This window comes from Hydra vulgaris, chromosome 09 (assembly GCF_038396675.1).
Source record: "Hydra vulgaris chromosome 09, alternate assembly HydraT2T_AEP".
NCBI classification, from domain to species: Eukaryota; Metazoa; Cnidaria; class Hydrozoa; order Anthoathecata; family Hydridae; genus Hydra; species Hydra vulgaris.
In genome coordinates this window covers 5,147,665-5,170,623 of record NC_088928.1, presented here as the reverse complement: position 1 = coordinate 5,170,623, position 22,959 = coordinate 5,147,665, and the positions used below count along the sequence as shown (strand labels likewise).

At 29.3% G+C, this 22,959-nt stretch overlaps 1 protein-coding gene across 2 annotated transcripts; it reads left to right on the top strand.

The window, feature by feature from the left end:
* The first annotated feature begins 2,058 nt into the window (after positions 1-2,058).
* On the top strand, positions 2,059-22,507 carry LOC100211145 (damage-control phosphatase ARMT1). 2 transcript variants are annotated; one of them, XM_065804574.1, is made up of 5 exons: positions 2,059-2,251; positions 15,997-16,102; positions 16,429-16,670; positions 18,794-18,950; positions 21,475-22,507. In XM_065804574.1, the coding sequence occupies exons 1-5, from the start codon at positions 2,184-2,186 to the stop codon at positions 22,246-22,248; spliced, it is 1,347 nt and encodes a 448-aa protein (XP_065660646.1). In that variant the 5' UTR covers positions 2,059-2,183; the 3' UTR covers positions 22,249-22,507. The 2 variants fall into 2 exon arrangements, with proteins under 2 accessions (XP_065660646.1, XP_065660647.1); XM_065804575.1 differs by lacking the exon at positions 2,059-2,251 and adding an exon at positions 2,733-2,836 and having other exon boundaries at positions 21,475-22,348.
* The last annotated feature ends 452 nt before the right edge of the window (positions 22,508-22,959 follow it).

The window sequence follows — 22,959 nt, the reverse complement described above, 5'->3', positions numbered from 1 at the left end:
TAAATTGAGCCAGGGGCGCCGTAGAAATCTCGCTCAGGGCGCTGGTAGTGCTAAAACCGGCACTGTATATACATATACATATACATATACATATATATATATATATATATATATATATATATATATATATATATATATATATATATATATATATATATATATATATATATATGAAGAGTCCAGGGGAAAAAACGGCATAGTCACATTTAAAAAGTTTTGAGAAAGTATATATTAATCATTTATAAAAGTTTTCATATAAAGCATAGAAGCAAATTAAATTAATTATTTGCAGATTACATTTTTAATAAAATATATTTTTAACTTTTATACACATATTTGTAACTTTTATTACAAAAATTTTTTTCCTAACTTTATACAAAAACTTTTATAAATGATTCATAAATACTTTCTCAAAACTTTTTAAATGTGTGTGTATATATATATATATATATATATATATATATATATATATATATATATATATATATATATATATATATATATATATATATATATATATAAGTTTGTTTTTCTTAATTTTCATAAGAGCTTTTTTTCGTTCTCTTGTTAAATTTTGATTTATTTTTAACAAAACTAAAAATCCCCAGCCAGATCTTAAAGTTATTCTTGATGAAATAGACTACAAAAAGGTTGGAGAAATTATTGAAAAAGCTCGCGAAATAATGTTTATGAAATCAAAAGAAAGATTATTTTAAAAGTTTAGAATACATTTAGTACAAGAAGCGTCATATTTTTGATATGATTTACGGCCAAAGAAATATATGTGTATACATTACACTTCGTTCACCGAATTTAAATGAAAAGTAATATTTGGTATTCGGTTGAGTACAACTTTAAGCTCACGACGAATATTCGTTAAACTTTAGTTACAAAGTTAAATCCTTAGAGTTGGATATACGTCATAATCTCTGCCGTGAATAGCGACCATTTTAAATAAGGAAAGACAATCTTTTGTTTCGTAGCGCAAACAGTGGCATAAACAATAAAACAGCATAGTTATTGTGATTTTGGATGCAATAACAACCCCAAAAAAATCTAGATCTGTAATATTGAATTTTACCGGATAATCTAGATCGTTTCAAACTTTGTCTTAAACGTCTTTTACTGAACATTGAACTTTTGAAGTTCATCTTATCCACAAAATCAGAAAATAAAAAATCAATTAGAGTCCATACAACGAAATCTTAATAACACATTTCCAATATGAACATTTCATACTGTACCTGACTAAAATATAGATGCGTTCTTTTCAACATGAAGCTGTTGTTGGATATCTTTACATAAAAACTTTTATTATCTATAGAACAAGTCAAACATTATGTAGAGACATAATGTTACACTGTAAAGACATTTAACCTCAACGGCTTCATTTTTAATAACATTTACGTACGATTTCTACTGCTTTTTTAATCCAACAGCAGATCATTTGTATTATCCCCATTCAAGATGGTAACTATTAGTGCTATCGAAATTTGTATAATCACGTGATTTTTCTTAAAGGTACTATTTGCTGTTCACTATTCAAATTTTAGAAAAATTATTCGCCAGAGCTAATCAGTTCTTTTACATTTTATTAAACACTATATTTAATTACTTATTTATGACATCTACTTTTTGTTATAAAAAAGAACGCAGTCAGTAACTGACAGTCTTTTTAAAAGACTTTATAAAACCATTTCGACGTTGTTTTGACGCTTAACGTCAATTTTAGTTTTGATGACGGCTAAGAATGTTTTTTTTTTCACACACTTTATACTCAGTATAAAAAAACCCAAGTAAATTTGTTAATTAATCAATCAAAATTTTAATCAAAAATGAATATCCTTTTTATGAATGAGTTAAATTAATTATTTTTAAATCTAGAACAATTCTTCTCCCTCATACGATTACTTATGTATATTATAAGGTGTTATTTTATATATCATTGAAATAATTTTCAAATAAGTTTATATAATTATTTGCTTAAACGCGTAAATAGTTTTTTAACATGTTTACTAAATTAAGACAAATCCAAAAGTTGCGGTTTTGCGTGTTTTGCGGGCAAAACGATTTAAAACATTTTTTTGAAAAGACCTTGCGTCTTTTGCAACGCAGATCTTAAAGAGTTTCAGCATTAATATATTTTAAACATTTAAAAGTATCTGTTTTATTAAATTAACACAATGACAAATAACGATTCACCTCCTGCTCTTGATTTACGCCCTACTCCATTGTCTGGAATACATCGAGGGTAACTTAAATTTTTTTATAAATTATTTTTTTAATATTTATTATTTATTGCTAAAGCATCATTTTAATAACTCTATGTACTACTGCTATTTTAGATAATATATATAGCGCCTATGTGCGATTAGAAGACTTTCTGATACTTAAGATATTTATTTAAGAGCAGCTTTTTTTTTTATTTAATTTTTTTGTTCTTTAATCTTTACAAATTCATAATATATAATAGAATCTTTAGAGTAAGTAAAATTAAAAAAAAATCACAAAGTTACGTTATACAAAAAAATATATAAAATAAAACTGTAAAGTATTAGAAATTACTTCATAGAACGCGGGAAACTTGCAGAAGACCGATGGTCTTGTCATCAAGAAACCGCTAGGCGTTACTATATATTTAAAAAATAATGTTATCAGTTTCGGCAAAATGAAAATAAAAATGCAAATGCGAAAAACAAAGAGGGTTTATGAAAATTCATAAAGTTGTTAGTGCTTAAAATGAGATCTTTTAATTACGTTTTCAAAGTATTTAAGTTATTCGATTTTTCCAGTTGAGTATTTTTGGATTTAATTTGTTATATAGACAAGGACCACGGTACGAAACTTTTTTGTTGATTGAAACTTATTTTTGCGTAATATGTCGCAACTACATTAGATTTACAGTTAACTGCATTTTGCTTAAGTTTGGGTTGATTACGCTATTTATCCGTTAACCAGATAATTGAAGTTAAATGAAGTCGAATAGCAAATATACTTTAAATTTTGATAACGAAGTTTAACAATAGCTTTAAATTTTGATTACAAAGTTTAACAATAACTATTCGTTTAAGAAATAGTATTAGACCCTCATAAAACTTCGTCTTTATATACTATTTGCTATTCGTTCTACTCTTCGTTAAAAATTCAATTTAAAGTTCAAAAATTTAATTTGAATTTTTTTTTAATGACTGCGAAACAATTTATTCCCGTAGGACATAATTAGCGATTTGTATAATACTTTCTAGAAATTTTTATTTAAAACTCAAATAATTTTAGGTATTATACCCGCGCCAAGGAATTTACTTGAGAACGCTGGTAAAGTTTGTAGCGCGAAACGTAAAAATTGGATAATACTCAAAGTAGTCATATAAGTATATAACTGATGGAAGTTCAATTGCATTAAAATGCTTCGGGACTATGCTCGTAACTTTTTTTTGTAAACAATTAGAAAACGACGTCAATACTGGCTTAAACGCCTGCTACGTTGACGCAAATAGGTACGTTCATAATAAGCATTAAAAATGGAGACAATAAAATAGCAAAAAACAACTTTTTCTTAAACTTCATACTGAATGAATGGAGGATGAAGTAGCATGAGTGAAATTATGAAACATACGAAAAAATTAACATAACTTTAAGCTTTAGTAATTTAGAATTTTTATTTTTTTAAAACTGTTTTAGTTGTCTTTTCAATCAAATGTCGTGTTCGAAGTCAGAAAAGTTTTAACTAACATATGCTTTTAAAATAAAGACTGAGTTTTAGTAAATATTTTGTTGAATAATTACAGTTACAAATGGTTAAAACTATGCAAATGGTATGCATATCCTTAGAATAATTCTTTTTAAAATCTTTTAATAAAAATAATTTCTGTGAGTTTTTGTTGTTTTTATCCAGTGAAACTCATTGTCGGTTACAAGCATGCTCCCGAGGAGACTTGAACTTGCTTTGATGTTTGCGGCTAGATGAACTTCCATCTGTTTTATATTTCCGTGATGTGGTTAAGGTACTTTTCAAGAAACTGCCATCAGTAGGTTATTAGTTTAAACAATCAAGATATTTCCGTAAAATATTTGATCTGCAAAATAAACAATTAGATTGTTTAAAAGGAAAGCTATAAATCTTAATGTGAAATACAAGCAATCTTTCAAAATTTATTTAAAATGTAATATGCTAATCAAGACTTAATATGTTAAATAATTTAATATAATTTAATTGCGGTATATTATAAAATCCTAACTTTAGCGTTAATTTCCAGATCTGCGAAATCTCAAATTTTTGAGTGCTATTTTTAAGTAAGGACTTTGCTCGGTGCTGAAATTATTTTAACTCTATTAAAAAAACTATATATCTTCACAATATTTATTATTTTGCAATATTCTCTATTGCAATATCCATTATTGCAATATCTATTAAATAATGGAATATTCCGCAAAGGAAATTTCCAGTAGCAGGGTGATCCCAAACCTGACCTGACCTGGAATAATTTCAGCACTCGTGGCGCAGTGGTAGCGCACTTGCCTCAGAAACGTAAGATCCGTGATTCAAACCCTACCTCTTCGCAAGTTTTGCAACATCGGTTGGGAAGGAGACGCGAACTTCCTATTAAATGCTCTTCCGCGGTGCTCTGTAATAAGACCGTAATGACTTTTTGGGGCACTTAAAAAAAACTAGATTTTCTTTTAAAGAAAAGAAATTTTAGTTGTATCAAACAAAAGTAATGTTTTATTTATTTCATTTCATTTATAACTCATGTTATAGACTGTCAATGATGAGGTTTTTATAAACAATTTTGATTTAAGTTTTACTTTTTTGTGTGTGTGTAATTTATTTCGCCATTCAAAAATGTTTAGGGGTCGTCCATAAAGTACGCACGCTATTTTTTCGCCCTCCCCCCCTCCTCGCATTATGCCATACGTTTTTTTGAGTATACTCTACCTCCCTAAAAGTACTTACGCTTTTAACCTACCAAGCGAACATTTTATAATATTTTTTTAAATTTAGTGTCTCCATACTTTTATAATTGACGTACTGCCCCTCCATCTCATAAACGCCATTTGCAGACCCCCTCTTCCTCTCCGAGCGTACGTACTTTACGGACGATCCTTTACCTCTGGCTGGAGCAAGAAAAAGGCACATTTTGCCTTATCGCCGAGCCCCTTATATATATAAAAAATTCTACATAACCGTAACACACAAATATATATAAAGTCATAAATCAGAATTAAAACAGAAAGTAACTAAGAAATTAAAGAAATTCAAAATAGCAAATAATTAAGAATTGTTAAAATGCTTACATCCGTTAAAAAAGCACTTAAACAAAAACTTTTGGATAAAAGAATAATATAACATTTCATAATTAACATAATCACTAGATAAATTTTTAGCATCATCACTTCAGTTTCATTGATATAAATTAATCTATTTTGAGCTTATTTTAAAAGAAACATTTAAAGTCGGATATCTGAATTCTGAATAACTGATGTCGGAAAATTTGTTGAATACTTAGGTTTAATTTTATTAAAATAAGTCTGAAAGATTTTTGGGACATTCCTATTTTTGTTTTAAACATAAACAATAAAACTTGGTGTTAATTGTGTTTATACACATTTAAAGCACCAAGCGCACGTAAAAGTGGTATGCAACGAGCATTTCTATAAGCTCCAAATACGATTCTGCATGCATGTTTTTGTTTGTTGTAGATTTTCTTTAGTTTTGTATGGCTAGTATTAGCCCACACAATATTACAGTAAGATAAATAACTGTGAATAAAGTTGAAATATAATTTTTTTTCAGGGAAATTATATTTAAAAAAGGTTTAGCCTAAAACATCATTGCGATATTTTTTGAGAGTGTTGTTTGAATGTCATTTAATTGTGAATACCACTGTGAATTTTCATCTAGTTTTACTCCTAAGAAGTTTACACATGTTTCCTTTTCAATTTTAGTATTATTACTAATAAGATTTTGTAATTTAAGAGGAATTTTTTCTGATTTATTTAGTTTATGGAAAAGTATATATGTAGTCTTATCCACATTTAGTAAAAATTTGTTACTTACAAACCATTCATTAACTTTACGTAACTGTTCATTAACGGTTTGTCAGTAACAAACTTTCAATTACACAGTAATAGTTACAGTAAGAAACTTACTAATTTGCCTTAACTACGTTGAGTACTTCATATATTTCGTGTTTTATTAATAAACAAAAAATAGTATAGATTATTTAATAAAGAGATATTTATTTGTCTTTTTTTTAGTTTTTTTTTTAATATTATTATAAATTGTCCCTGCTATGATCACATTTTTATTTAGGTAAATCACTTGTTATAATAATTGTAGTATAAAATAAAAATAAACTTAGTATAAGAAGAATTACTTTTTTTTCCCTTTTTTTTTTACTTTTTTATTATTACTATTTCTTTTTTTTATTTACGCTGTTATTATTATTTATTTATTATTTATTAATATTTAGCATCATTTAGTATTATAATATGATATAAATAAATACAAAGCAAAAATGAAAAATTGCTTCAAACAACTTGTCTCTATTATTCTAAGTTGGTTCTCAATTAGTTTTCGTTAACAAGTTTTTAGGTACATAATTGATAGAATAATTATCACAGTTTAAAAAAAATAGTATAGTTCGTTAAACGAATATTATTTGCTTAACGAATGGTACTATTTTGTTTAACAAATGGTATTGTTCGCTCAACGAATAGTGTAATATTCATTCAACTTTGGTACCGAAGTTAGATGAAAGCATTATTCGCCGGTGCTTAGTTGGAGTAACTGCGTTGGATTTCCAGTTGGGGTCATTGTTGCGTTAGTTGGTGCAATTGCACTTGGTTTGCAGTTAGACTACGGTTTGTGTAAATAGTCTAACAATGGAACGTGGTAAGTGTTGCATTAGTTTCACAGCAAATCCATTGTTTATAAAATATTTTTGCGCGAAAATTAATCTTCTAGCTTTGCTTATCTTACAGAAATAATGTACAATAGGGTGTACAATAGGGTGTACAATAGGGTGTACAAGAGGGTGTACAATAATGTACAATAGGGTGTACAATAATGTACAATAGGGTGTACAATAATGTACAATAGGGTGTACAATAGGGTGTACAATAGGGTGTACAATAATGTACAATAGGGTGTACAATAATGTACAATAGAGTGTACAATAATGTACAATAGGGTGTACAATAATGTACAATAAGGTGTACAATAATGTACCATTGGGTGTACCAAAAACATACTTTTTTTTTCTCCAGGATACCTCAATTTTTTCCAATTCTCTGAAGTCCACTAAGACTAAAAATGAACAGAAAAAAAATTTTCGTAGCCAGGAAGTGATAGCTGTTTTAAAATTTTTTACAGCTTACAGATTTTGTCGGAAATAAATGTCTCTTACATCAATGTTGGGTTAATAAGTAGAGGAAAGGCGCCTACGATGGTAACTTAACTTTGAAACTTCATAATTCAATATCCTGAAGTCTAAGAACATAAGTTTTGATATGAATACAATCTTTGTTACATGTAGAACAATAATAACCCTAGGAGTTTTCATCAGTTATATTTTTTATTAGCTATTTTTATTTTAAAAAAAAGCATAAGTATGAGATCATAGGCAATACTGCTCCTATGATGGCATAGGGGAGAATGGGGCTGGTTAGCATCAAGGGTAACTTGACATTTTCATTTGACCTAAGAGTCTTCCCTACAGAAATTATCTTCTGTTAGAAATTACGCGTAATCATCCATGCGGTAGTGGTGTAGTGGTAAGAGCACTCGCTTTGTAAGCGAGAGGTTCGGAGTTCGACTCCCACCACGTCCCTAGAAATACCGCGCTCAACTTAGTTTCTCCGCGCAGCGGCCTTGCTCGGCAAGGTTCGTGTTTCGGAGTTAAAGGGTTGAGAGAGGGTTGCACTACGAATAACAACTAAAAAAAATAAATAATAAAAAAACAAAAAAAAATGAGAAGCCTCCTCGACTGTAGTAGCCCCCCTCGAGCCTTGGGGAGGTGAATAATCTAAAAAAAAAAAAAAAATTAACCCTTTCGTTACACAGCCGCTGTGTAGAATTTCGCGCATAAGAGATATTGTGTTTTTTATGTGTTTTTTTGAATCAAAATCTTTTTAGTGAAATAAAAATTCCTTTTTACTTCACTAACAAATATGTTGTTTTTATGAAAAAAAAATGTTTTCTCCACTTGTCAATATTGCAACACACCTAACTAGTCAGTATGCCATTCATAGGAAGAAGTCATCATTTTTATTTAAACAAGCTATGTCTGCCTTGTTCAAAAGATAAAAATCGAATAAGTTTTCTACTAAATGTACAAAACTTGGAAATAAAATGCATGAAAATAAAATCACAATTTTAAATAATAAAATAAAATAATAAAATCGCAATTTTAAATATTTAAAAGGATTAAAAATACATTGTATGCCATCATAGGCGCTATGCCATCACACTATGCGTCGCTCTAATACAAAATATGGAAATAGGCTTATAAATAAGGAAGCATTCATACATATTAAGCTGATTTTTTCTCAAGACATCGGATTTTTTGTTTATATTTCTATATTTAAAACAAAAATATCCGGTTTTAATAAAAAAACTTTTGATTCTTTGTTTTTCAGTTTCTTACAAAGTTTCTCAACGTTCTTATAGATGTTTTTAATATTTTGTGGCTTGAAAAGCCACAAAATATTAAAAATATTTTGTGACTTGAACAATTTTGTTTAAGTTTTTATTCACGTAAAGTTATGCAATTACTGAGTAAATTGCTTAACTTTACGTGAATGAAAATATGAGGAAAACTGCTGAAATTTTTATTCACGTACAGCTGACCAACCACTGAGTAAAAGTAATTGCTCATATTTTTTCACCCGGCCTATTGAATGAACTACCCATTTTCATGCATGCGACCTATTAAGGTTACCTCCAGTTGGTAGAGAACATATTGATGTAAGTGCACTTCTACAAGAGGTAGCATATCTTCAAGCCGAAGTGTAGCAATTTGTTCAGATGAAAAATGATCTAATGACATGAGAACCGCGCTTGATCATCTAGTGGCTGTCGAAACTGATCAAGCGGAGTACAATCCATGTTTTGGCAGACCAGGCGTCCTGCAACATGATTACATCCCAGCATTGAGGAACGGATCTTCACAAAATCTTAGTTCCGAGATTGTCAAAAAAGAAATACAAAGGAAGCAGAATCAATAACAACCAGAACAAAATATTACACAAACGAAAAAATCAAAGTCCTATTTTTTAGAATCATCAGTGACAAAAATGCGATGAAAACAATAGGATATATTTGTGTCGCATCTTGAATCCACTACTATGGAGAACGAAGTTATAGAATGCACTTATAATATTTTGCAAATTGAAAAAAAATGAATCAGTTGAATTTCAAAAGCTGAAAACAAAGAATGAAGGATGTTCATCTTTCTTTATTGCTGTTAGTGTTGATTCTCTCAATATGAAGAGTACAATTGATCGTCTTATGTCAACGGAAAATTGGCCAATGGGGTTATTAGTGCGAAGATATTTTTAGCCTAGAAATGGCTACCAATTATAAATCCAATTATAAATTGTCTTTTTGTTCATTCAATTGTCGGTCAGAGCAGATTATTTTCGCTTAAAAATTTGTGTATGTCATATGACTTTGTGTTATTACAAGAATATTGGCTATTGCCGTGTGACCTTGATATATTGAACAGTATACATCTTGATTTCTATGGAACTGGATTGTCTGCAGTCAACATATCATCAAATGTACTAAATGGAAGGCCTTATGGTGGTACTGCGATATTGTATCGCAAAAGTCTTGCAAGTTTTATTAAAATTGTTGAATCGCTTGAATCAAGGGTTATATGCTTGCGTATTGATACCAATATTGGGCCGGTGCTGCTTATGAATATATACATGCCCGCTAATTATAACGATGAGGAGAGTCTTCAAGCCTATATTGATATATGCTCCAAATTAAATGCTACTATAGTAGAAACAGGTACAGTATACACTATTATTGCAGGTGATTTTAATTGTCATGAAGGGTCAAGATTTTATGACGAGTTCTCAAATCTTGCTGCTGAAAATAGTCTGATTAAATCTCAAATAATATTTTTACCTATATCAGTAATGATAGTAAGAATACTTATTGGCTAGATCATGTCTTATGTAGCCATGCTGTGAATAAATTAATAGCAAATGCTTCAGTATCAACAGCAGCCATTGCATCAGACCATAGACCATTAGTTTTTACAATTTTATGCTCATTAATTAGCAAAGCTGCTACAATAGATTGTAATTCTACTTTTAAAATGTTGCCTAGTAAGCCGGTTAGCTAGCTATATACTATTCCATTTTAACTCAATATGTGGATTATTTACTTCAAAGAGTAAAAGTACCTCTTAGTATGTTTAATTATTCTGTATTTCATTAATGCATTGCTTCTGAAATTGACTTTTTTTACAATAGCATCATAAAATGTATGCAATTTTTGTGGCTGACGTGATACCTCAAAGGTGTTTAAAAGTAAACTCGGAATTTAATGTTCTTGGATGAAATGACTATGCAGACAAACATGAGTTAGCCAGGGATGCATTCAAACGATGGGTAATTGATGGTAAAACATGGAATTATCTTCGAAAGAATGAAAAAAACTCGGGCAGTATTTAAACATGCTTTTAGGCACTGTAAAAATCATTCTGAGCAAATTAAAGCTGACAGATTTGCAGAGAATATTAATAATAGCGATCCTTTAAAGTTTTGAAAAAGTGTGTACGAAATTAATAATGTAACGCAACCAATCATGTTGCTAGTATTGGCGGAGTTACTGGTGACAAGGACATCGACACTATGTGGAAAAAACATTTTCAAACACTATATATTTCACTTATAGATAACCAGCATAAAATACAGTTTGAACAGAAAGTGTATTCTTTATTGCTAGACATACCTGTTAGAGTTACTATTATAGATGTTACTAATGCTTTGCATAAGCAAAAGAACGAGAAAATCTGCTAGACCAGATGACTTGTTTATGGAATAATTTTTTTCGTTAGTTATTGAAAACTGTTTTCTAAATTAATTAATCTTATTATTTCCAAGAATGTTGTCTGTCAACTTGCATCTTGGTACAAGAATCAAACTATGTTTGTCAGATGACAGAAAGTAAACTCTGGTAGCTTTAACATAAGCAATGGTGTACAGCAAGGTGGAATGCTTTCACTGTTCTTGTTTATATTTTATATAAGAACACTGATTTACAATATTACGAATATGCATATTGGATGTAACGTAGGTGGAACTTTTTTATAACGACGATATTGTACTAATTGCTCCATTCAACATTTAATGCAAGTAATATTTTTTGAATTACAAAAAGTATTAACTGCATTAAATGTTGGAGCCACTGCCATTAACAGAATGTGTCAAGCAATTTTCCACTGTTTACCTTATCTGGATGTGAATTAGTTCAATAGAAAATAAATCTAGATACTTTAATGCGTAACTACAGACTTAGCCTTATAAATCAGTTAGTTACCTGTGCCAGCAGCAATGCAGCTGTGTATAGATATTAAACAGAACTTTCAACTAATTATTATTGTTTTTTTTATCTTAACTATGGACCTTGTACCGTAAAACGGGGTGACTTTGATAATTTTGCCCGTTAGTTACAAAAGTATTGATTTGGAGATGTAATTGCAAAATTAAAACCTTTTTTTTTTTCTTTCTAGTACATTATTATACTCTGCGTATATTTTGAAATTTTAACGATTGTGAAGTGATTCTAATTTATGCAAATGTGTTGGGATTAAAATGATTTTTACAATAAAATAACGATTTTTACATGTACCAAAAAAATGCCAAAAAAAATATGATTTTAATTTTTTATAATAAACTTTTTTCTAAAAATCTATACAAAGATGTTCAAGTGGTATATTCCAGTTATAATACCACTGTAATATACCATTCATTTTTGATTACTCCCGATTACATTTGCAGAAAATTCAAAACAACTTTGTTTTTCACTTTTTCAAATAATTTTCAATATTTGATATTTCAATCTTAGTGTGATTATTTAATGTTTCTAACGATTATTTCTAGTTAAAAAAGACATTAAGTCAAAAAATATCACAAAAAGAATTGCAGAAGAACTCATGAGAACTTATAAACGTAAACCAGGTAATCAATCCTATGCATTGTATGAAGCAGAAGCTATGCAAAATGCCTTGTTAGATATCTTAACTAACAGAATATTGATTTTTAAGGCATCCAAGTTATATGGTATACTATATGGTACTCTGCACAACAAGAGTAAACTAAGACACATGAAAAACTTTGGAGTGCAGACCAGATTACAGTCCCATACCAAAGAAAAGATTCCAGAAATTGTTAGCATTTTGACAGATTGGAAGTTACCTTTGAATAAGTTGGATAAATGTCTGCTAGTAAAAGACTAGATCTAGACAGAATGGGTGTTACTGATTTAAAATTTAAAAATAATCAGCCTGGGACTGATTGGATAAAATTCTTCATTGTTTGCAATAATCTGACTGCTCAAATTGCTGATAACGTAAAACCAGCAAGAGCTGAAATTGATCGAAATTCAGTATGTTCACATTTCGACGAGTTATCCATTACACTTCAAGACATTCCTAATACCAATATATTCAACTATGATGAGACAAATGATAATTCAGGCTCTAAAACAGTAGTTTGTAAAAGTGGCCTAAAACGCGTAGAAAGAAAAATGCAGCATTCTAAAGGAGCTATTAGTATTATGTACTGCGGGAGTGCAACTGGTCAGTTTCTTTCTCTTATGGTTGTTTGTAAAGCTGCAAACTGCTACATAGAGTAGATGGTGGCCCATCTGAATGTCAAAATCTGGTTCGTTCGACTCTAGAACATTTGAACATTAGTTCAGGGAAATTTTTATTCCTGAAACAGCATCTCTTACAGAAACTAAAGTTATTATTGGGAATAATTTAACTTCACATTTTTAATCCGATATCATCAAAGCATGCTTGGAAAATAATATCCGGTTTACATGTTTCATCTCAAATGCCTGAAAACAGGAATATCAAGCGGTTGTAGCAGATGTGTATCTGCTACAACCGCTTGATATTGCTGTTTTTAGATCCTTGAAAGTTGAGTGGAAAAAGAACTTACAAACATGGAAAAGAGAATCATGAATTGAGGGTTCAATTCCAAAAAACCATTTCCCAGTGCTCTTGACAAAGTTGCAAAATACTCTGAAAGCAGACAACTTAAAAGCGGGATTTGAAGCTTCAGGCATATATCTATTTAATTGAGAAAAAATATTAAAACGGCTTCAACAAAGACTATGGCAGTGAGACCATAAAAGAAATATTAAATGAGGGTGTAATAGATATTCTCACGAAGTGCTGTGGCAATGATGCAGCAGGAAAAACCAATAGAAAAAGAGGGAAAAAAATTGCACCAGGAAAATTGATCACAATAGATGACATTGATTATAGACAAACATCAAAACAGAAAAAAATCCAAAAACAGAAAAAAAAAAATAGAAGACATTGAAGTCGGTAGTAGTGGTTCATCCTAATGAAAGTAATGACAAGATTGATGTTGATTATCCTATTGATCAAGAACTTTGTTAGAGACAATTTATTGGGCAACACAGTAAAGAACCTGATACCGACCACCAGAGAATAACTTCTTAGACTATAAATAAATATATTTAAGAGACTTTCATTTTTCACAGAAAAATTGCACTTTTTTTTGAAAATTGAAATTTTACAGCTAAACACTTTTACTGGAACAAAAAGTGTTTTTTTGGTAATTTTAGCCTATTTGGACCTTATTGAATGGGAAAAAATTGAGAGGCATTTTTTTTTGGGACACCCTAATATTTTAGTTACAGTCGGTAACATTTAATGTGTTGTGTAATAAAAAAGTTGCTTCTTGGATTAATTTTTAAGATTAGAGTAGTACTGACCCATTGGCTAAGATCAAGTGGGTAAGCAATAAAAATTGCAAAACTTGATGAAATGCAAATTTATACTGATATATTGGTTTAATCCAATGCCAACCCATCGAAACATGCAAAATCTTTATCCCTATATGTCAGTTAGTAAATGTATATCCTTGTCAATGTATATAAATTTAACCGCACCTCACATTAAACTGCTAAATCCAACTGCACTTTTCACAGTTGATGTTTTAAAATTTCAATAAAAAATGATTTAACCTCAAAGTAATCCTAGAATTTTAGTGTCCAAATAACCAGTTAATCGAGTTTTAAATATTTAATATTTCAAATTTAGCTTTTGTATTCCTCAGTAAATTGCTTAAAGTATCTCAAAATTAAAATGCTTTATGGTATGATTAACATAAGACCTTTGACCTTTGCATTACTATTTGCAACTTTGACCTAGACCTTTGCATTTTTGCGACATTTTCTTAGGATATTAATTGTTTACCATTTTTATGCTACGCTTTAAAGAAAGATTGTAGTGAATTGGGTTGATCTGAACATTTTAGGAGCTAATCTGGGAATTAATAAAGTTTCTTGAGTAAAATCTATAATGAAGTTACTTTCATTTTCTCTTGAGTAAAGTTTATACTGTAAAATCTTGCAAAAAAATTGCTGGTGAGGCGGATCCATACAAAAACAACTCTTTGGATTGCAAACTTTGAAATTCAATGCAGACTCAAAGCATAAGAAATGGTGATATTTCGATTTTTTTTATATCATAAGGAGTAGTCCATAAATTACGTCACACAATTTTAGACCGTTTTTGACCCCCCCCCCCCCACCTTGTCACAAAACCGTTAAGGTGAGTTTCCACTCATCCTTTTTTCTACGGGAACGGGAATGGGAACGGAAAAATAATCACGTGAGCATGCGCAGTTTTCCTTTTGACAAATAAAAACTTTTATTGCGCATGCTCACGTGATTATTTTTTCCTTTCTTTTCCTTTTCCCGTTCAAAAACGGATGAGTGGAAACTCGCCTTTATACTTAATAAACAAGTTTTGTATGATTCGTCACAAAACCACCAACCCCCTCTCCCTTATAGCGTTACGTAATTTATGGACAACCCCTAAACAGTGGTACCTGCCAACGTTTTTAGAACTAATTAAGAATATACTACACTTGAATTTTATTTTAAAATAAATTCTTTATGTTATATAATGAACATCATTTATATTAAATGATGTTCATTTTTGTTCTTTTATTATTTAATGTTTTATGTTTTACATAATCATACTATTCTACGAACCTTTCGATAATCAGAACCTTTAATTAATTTTTGTAATAAAAACTATAATAATATTTTGTTGTTTTTATAGTAAATAAAAGTTATGTCCAATTGCGTGCCTATTTCACATCCAGGTTAGCGTTTAATATTACCAGTGCACTTTAGGTAGCGTTGAATGTTACCAGTGCATTTTAGACACACACACAATTTTAAAAACTTCAACAGCTTCCCTATTATACCCCTATCAAAGATGGCATAAAGATAAGCATCTAAAACAGTTGGTGTCTCTATTCATCCCACATTCATGCGGCGTCAACATGGACAGACAGAAAACAAACAAAAAATGAATTTAGTTGTTAATAATTTTATTTATCAAAATAATGCATAACTTCATAGGAGCAGTATATGCCCATACTTTGTACTAAAAAATGCAATCAAAAAACTATATTCTCAGTTAGTGGTACCAAAAAAGCCTTTACCCCCCGCCCCCTTCCTCCCTGTTTTATGGTTATGTAAATTACTTTTAAACTTTATTTATAAAAACAGTTTTTAAAATGAAAAAAATGTTGACAACAGTTTTCAAATAGATATAACCAAATAATTTAAAAAAATAACTAAAGTTTAACTATTTAAATGATTAATTAACTTTGTTGAAAAGTGTAATGTAAATGTAAGAATTAACAATATGTAAAAAAATTATCAATCTAAAAAAAGATCTCTGGTGTAAACTTTAATTTTAGAACCTTCGCTTATCTTACAATCAAAGAATACATGCCAGGATTACTAGATAAAGTAATTGATTATGTACGCACGTTAAATACTCAGTATAAAGATGCAATGGATTCGGTATGTTCTTTGATAATTTTTAAAGTTCTTTTTTTTTATAATTCTTTAAATGATAGCTAAAAGCAAAAAAATTTTTATAAAGTTTAAAATATCCGTTCATTTTATTTCACTTAAAATCTGCTCATTTTATTCAAAAAGATTTGGTTATTATAAGGATATTCCAAATTTCCCCACCCTCCCATTACACCGGCCTTGGGTAGATCCAAAGAACACCAAAACAATACCAAATTATACCATAAAACCAAATAATCTTGTAAATTTTATTATTCATCTGATTTTATTATTTATTCACTGTTTTTTTTTTAAGCAATTTTTTTTCATTCTAGAGCAAGGCAGAAGATGCCGAAGAAATTGTTTCAAAGCTGTGCATGTTGAAAGACGAAATACTAACAAATCAATCTTTAAAAAAAATTAATGACTCAGCGGATGATAATGAAATATGGAATAAGCTTATCGAAAATACTCCTATTCTTGCTATTAACGAGACTGAACCAACATGGTTAACAGTGGCCTGGCTACATTGTCAATGTTATATGTATAGAAGAATAATAGAAGTATTACTAGTAAGGTAAACAAATTAAAATGAATTAAAATTTACGTAATGTTTTTCATTTTAACAAGAAAGATTTTTAAAAAGGTTTTAGCAGACAAAAAAGTTTCAAAGGGAAGCTACAACATATATATATATATATATATATATATATATATATATATATATATATATATATATATATTTATATATATATATATATATATATGTAAATATTATACATATATATATATATATATATATATATATATGTAAATATTATACATATATATATATATATATATATATATATATATATATATATATATATATATATATATATATATATATATATATATATATATATATATATATATATATATATATATATATATATATATATATATATATCAGGTAACCAAAAAAGTTCGTGCGGTTTTTCCGTATATAATAAAAACACACAAAACGACAAAAGTAAGTACATTTATTCATCAAAATAGTCACCATTAGCATCTAAAACTTTTCCCAACGTAAAACAAGCTTATTTATTCCACTTCTAAAAAATTCTCGGTCCTTTGAGTCTATAAAAGCTTTCAACTCCATTTCAACCGCGTCCTGGTCTCGGAACTGCTGCTGTCCTTTTAAATGATTTCCCAGGGAAAGGAAAAAATGGAAATCAGTAGGGGAGAGGTCTGGCGAGTATGGTGGATGAGGTAAACTCTCCCAACCAAGGCTTTGGAGCTTGTCCTGAGTCACGCGAGCGGTGTGCGGTCTTGCGTTGTCGTGGAGAAGCAGAACTCCTCTCCTGTGCACCAGTGCAGGCTGCTTTACAAGCAACAGGTCGTGAACTCGTTGCAGCTGTGCTGAGTAGACCAGTCCAGTAATGGTTTGGCCTGTTGGGAGCAGCTCGTAATGCACCACACCAGCTGTAGTCCACCAAATGCAGAGCAAAACCTTCCGCTCGTGGAGATTGGGCTTGGGTGTCTTTGGGATGGGGTCATCGGGGGACAACCAATGGTAGCAACGCTTGGTATTGTTGTACACAATCCATTTTTCTTCGCATGTCAATAAACGATCAAGAAAAGGTTCAACATTGTGGCGTGATAAGAGTGATGTGCAGATCGTAAGCCGTTGCTTCTTGTTGTCGATCGACAATTTGTGCGGAACCCACCGACTCAGCTTCCACGCTTTCCCAATCGCATGCAGATGCAGGCGGATGGTTTCAACACTCACAGCAAACCTCACTGCAAGTTCTTGGCAAGTTTGGCTGGAGTCAGACTCGACAGCGTCCTTCAGTTCATCCTCATCAACCAACAATGGGCGTCCAGAACGCGGCAGGTCTTCGATGGACTCATCTCCCGAAGAGAATCGCTGAAACCACTTCTGTGCTGTGCGTTCACTTACTGTACCTTCTCCAAATGCTGTGCAGATGTTTTTGGCCGCTTGTGTTGCATTCCTTCCAAGTTTGAACTCGTAAAGTAAGCAAGATCGAATAATCGTTGGTTGGGTTGCCATCCTTTCTTTACACAAAACTTTTCCTGTAAGCTCGTTACAAGCCTACACTATATATGCAGCAACTGCGCGTGACACACGCGTTCTATTACGCAACAAAGCTACTTGCCTTGTGCGATGTGGGTGTTGTAAAAAATGCTAAAAACAATTCAATTACCAAAAACCGCACGAACTTTTTTGGTTACCTTATATATATATATATATATATATATATATATATATATATATATATATATATATATATATATATATATAAATATTATACATATATATAAATATTATATATATATATGTATATATATATAAATATTATACATATATATATATATATATATATATAAATATTATACATATATATAAATATTATATATATATATGTATATATATATAAATATTAAAATAGTATATATCTGTATATATCTGTATATATATATATATATATATATATATATATATATATATATATATATATATATATATATATATATATATATATATATATATATATATATCTGTATATATCTGTATATATCTGTATATATCTGTATATATCTGTATATATATATATATATATATATATATATATATATATATATATATATATATATATATATATATATATATATATATATAAATCATGTATTTTTTAGCAAGTTTCATACTACACTAGATCCTTATATACAACAGAAGTCTGATGCATTTCAATCATCTATAGAGGCAATGCAAGTTCTTGCAGGTTACTTGTCCAATTTTAAATCAGTTGAAGATGAAAGTAAACTGTATGAATCTTTTGAAGTTTTGTTAGAGGTAAATTGTTACAATACTTTGGTTAAGACGCATATACGATGCTTCAACCTTCTAACTTTAAAAAAAATTTTATTAAATAATTAAATTTTAAATTATTAAGAAGAATGGATATATGATTTCTATGAAATTTTATGACAATTATTACGAACAATAAATGTACTTGTTATTTTTGACGTCACTTTTAAAAGTATTTTAAATCAAAGTAATAAAATATTTTAAAATTTAAATAACTTTGTAAAATATGGTTTGTCTACAAATATTACATGGATAATATCAATGTAATATTTGTAGACAAACTATATTTTACTTGTTTGAGTCAAAACCATTTGCTTGTTTTGTCAGCGTCAAGAACTAATTATAGATTTTCTGTTTGTTTATTTTTTCAGTTTATTTTTCAAAAACGGGAAACGAAAGGAAAAAATAATCATTGAGCATGCGTAATAAAAGTTTTTATTTGTCTGAAGGAAAACTGCGTATGCTCAAATAATTATTTTTCCGTTCCCTAAACGCAGATTAATTAATTAACAACGCAGCTGTTAATTAATCTGCGACTTAATTAATCAAGACTAAATTATATAATCTGCCCACTAGGATGTTGCATACGGATTACTTTTTCATTTGATAATTTTACGAATTTACTTGCACAAGGAAAAACATAAATATGAAGAGTTTTTTTTTTTACAGAAAATTTACAATTTATTTACGGAAATTACGAAAAAAGTTTAAAAAAATGTCTAACAATTTTAACTTGTTTAAAGTCTAATAATTTTAACTTGTCTTTCTCAAAAGTTTAAAAAGTTGCAAACTTGTTGTTTACTATTTTCAAAAAACTTTTCAAACATTTTCTTCAATAGAAGAAAACAGTATTTTACGGTTTTTGTACTCATAAAAATTCTTGCTTAAACTATAACCACACTAGTAATTGTTTGTATAACATTAAGTATTTGTTTGTATAACATTAAGTATAAGTCAACATTAAGTATAAGTCAATATTAAGTATAAGTCAATATAATACTTAATGCTAATAAACATTTAATTAGTCATTAAATTTGACAGCCCGTTAAAACGGTCAAAACCGTTACAACGGTTTTGTTGCACAACTTGCAGCCTTTGTGACAATCTATTATGCATAAGAATTTTTCAAGAACTAATTAACCTCTGAGAAATCTCTTTAAAAAATTTTGTACACTATCAAAATATTATAATACTTATAAGACACCAGAATTCGACATCAATCATCAAATTCTGTCGATATTCTTACGAAAATGCTTGTTATTGCAACAGTTTGTTCCACATTGCGACTAACTCTATAACATGACACCTAATATATCATAAAGTGTGACCATGCAGTATGCATTAAAGGTAGTAGGTATAGATGCGCAAAAAAGTCATAAGTGTAGTTATTTTAATTTAGAGATTTAATATAAACTTAGATAGAAAATATACTAACTTACTTTGAAAAAAGGTTAATGAAGCCCAGGACACTTAAGGAAAAAAGAGATTGTACAGATGTACTAACAGAAAACCAAGAGTCAAAAGACTTTTTTTTAAATATAAACATTTATCTATTGAAAAAGAAACAAAAAAATAATTATTGTGTACTTTGATAATATACAAAACATTAAAGAAAAAATGTTAGAAAAAAGGCATATTTAAAAATTGGAGGACAGCCCCGGACACATAGTTTAACCATGGTTTTACCACTTTTTTACCGCTGTGATACAAATATAATAAATAATAAATTAGCTTTGGACTGTTCTCAACATATTTAAAAAAAAAATCGCTTTTAAAAATTGCCTCTGATATATAAGGAATAGGATTGAAAATGTCATCATTTAGAAATATTAACATAAACTTTTTACTAACGAAAGTAAAACACTTTTTTCAAATCGTAAGTTTTTTTAATGAGATTAAATGAATTAGTAATTTGGTTTTGAGTATTGTATTAAATGTATTATTATTTATATATAAAAATGTTGCTCATTTTTAATATGTAAACGGATTAAGTTGTCCGAAACCACACTCCAAACATGTGTCCGATACCACCCAATTATACCTAATTCGCAAATACTATTATTAAACAAGTTTATATATTAAACAAGTTTTTTTTTAATATTGTAAATAAAATGTATTTTTAATCAATAAAAAGTTATTAGTGTTCATAAAAGTTAGGTATAATATGATGAGAATCAAATATCGTTCAACTGGAGCTGGGAAATCGCTTCGGCATATTATGATAGATATTTTGCATATGCCATATTTTCACTCGAATAATGTTTTTATAGTATTTAAAATCACATCTTTTTTAGCCAACTTTCTCCTCTAAAATTTATACCTTATCTAAAAATAAATTTCAGCAATGAATACCATTAAAACAGTAAAATCAGCACTACATACATTAGTAAATTCACACGACATATATACATACATTTTGCAATCAAAAGAAGTTGCTTAGCCTCTCGCTAGTTTTCCAAATAAAAAATCTTTTTAAAATACTATTTATCATGTTTTGTTTTATCTTTAGTATTCCCTATGGAGTAATAAATGCGATCTTTCGATACTTGTCGAGGAAAAAGAGGGTGAACAAGTTGAAGAAAACGATAAGCAAGTAAAAAGCACCGAAGAGCAAAATAATCTTAAAGCTAATATTATATGTAATCACAAGGATGAAGTATGGACATATCTTAACCGTATGCGTTTGTCAAATGAAAAAAGTATCATTACATTTGTTTTGGATAATGCAGGATTTGAATTATTTAGTGATCTTTGTTTAGCAGACTTTTTGCTAACGTTCAAGTTTTGCACAGAAGTTCATTTTCATGTTAAATGCATACCATGGTTTGTGTCAGACACGACTGCTAAAGACTTTTTTTGGACCATAGAGCAATGTGTAAATTCAACAGATAAGAATGTTTCAAATTTAGGAAAGAAATGGGTTGGTTACTTGGATGATAACCTTCTTGTTATAATTGAAGACAAATTTTGGACTTCGGCGTATGACTATTCAATGCTTGAGCAGGAAGCACCGTCTTTATACTCAAAGTTAAGTAAATCAAAACTAATATTGTTTAAAGGTGATTTAAACTACAGAAAGCTTGTGGGCGATCTAAATTGGCCTTATACCACCGACATCAAAGAAGCATCATCAGGATTTTTTCCTGCTCCGTGGTGTACTCTTAGAACTTTAAAGGCTGATATAGTTGTCGGTCTTGATCCTGGTGTATCTGAGGAGTTAGATCGCACTGTTGATACTTGGATGAATTCTGGAAATTATGGAGTCGTGCAGTGTTGTATATAAATGATATTTGTTATTTTCAAGACTTTTACCTCTAATATTCTATCGCCATTTTTAACATTAAAATCAAAACAAAAATTAGTTTGTTTCAACTTCTTTTTATTTGTTGTAAATCTTTTTGTTATCTTGTTTATTTATAAATGTGTTAATTTATAAATGGTGTTTATTTACGAATATTTTTTTCTTGAAGTTTTAAAGTTTGTAATTTTTATTTATAACTGACAAAAAAGTAATTTTACATAAAACTGCACTTGTTATTGTTTATTGTTTCATTTTTTATTTCTGCAAAATAACTAAAAAATACAAGACATATACCTGATATAGACTTAAGTATATGACAGTACCGTACCCAGACGCAATTTCATACCGGTTGATTTGGTATGGGCGCCCAAACTAAACTAATGCGCCCGTATAACATTTTTTTTTACAATAGTTAATTTAAAGTAAATAAATGCTGAATAAACAATATCAAAAAACTATTTAAATATTTGAAATTATTAAAGATTTTCTTAAACGTATAGGCGAAATCGCCATTTCGTACGTAAAATGCATTCTTTATAATGCTTTATAACTATATATTTATAACTTCATAAATTCACCGGAAGAGAAGGGGAGTATTTGGCAAGGAGGTTAAGCCATTTTATCTAAAGGACTTTTTTTTCTTTTTTTTTAACCGGTACCGCCTAAACTACCCTGAGTACGGCACTGTAAGAC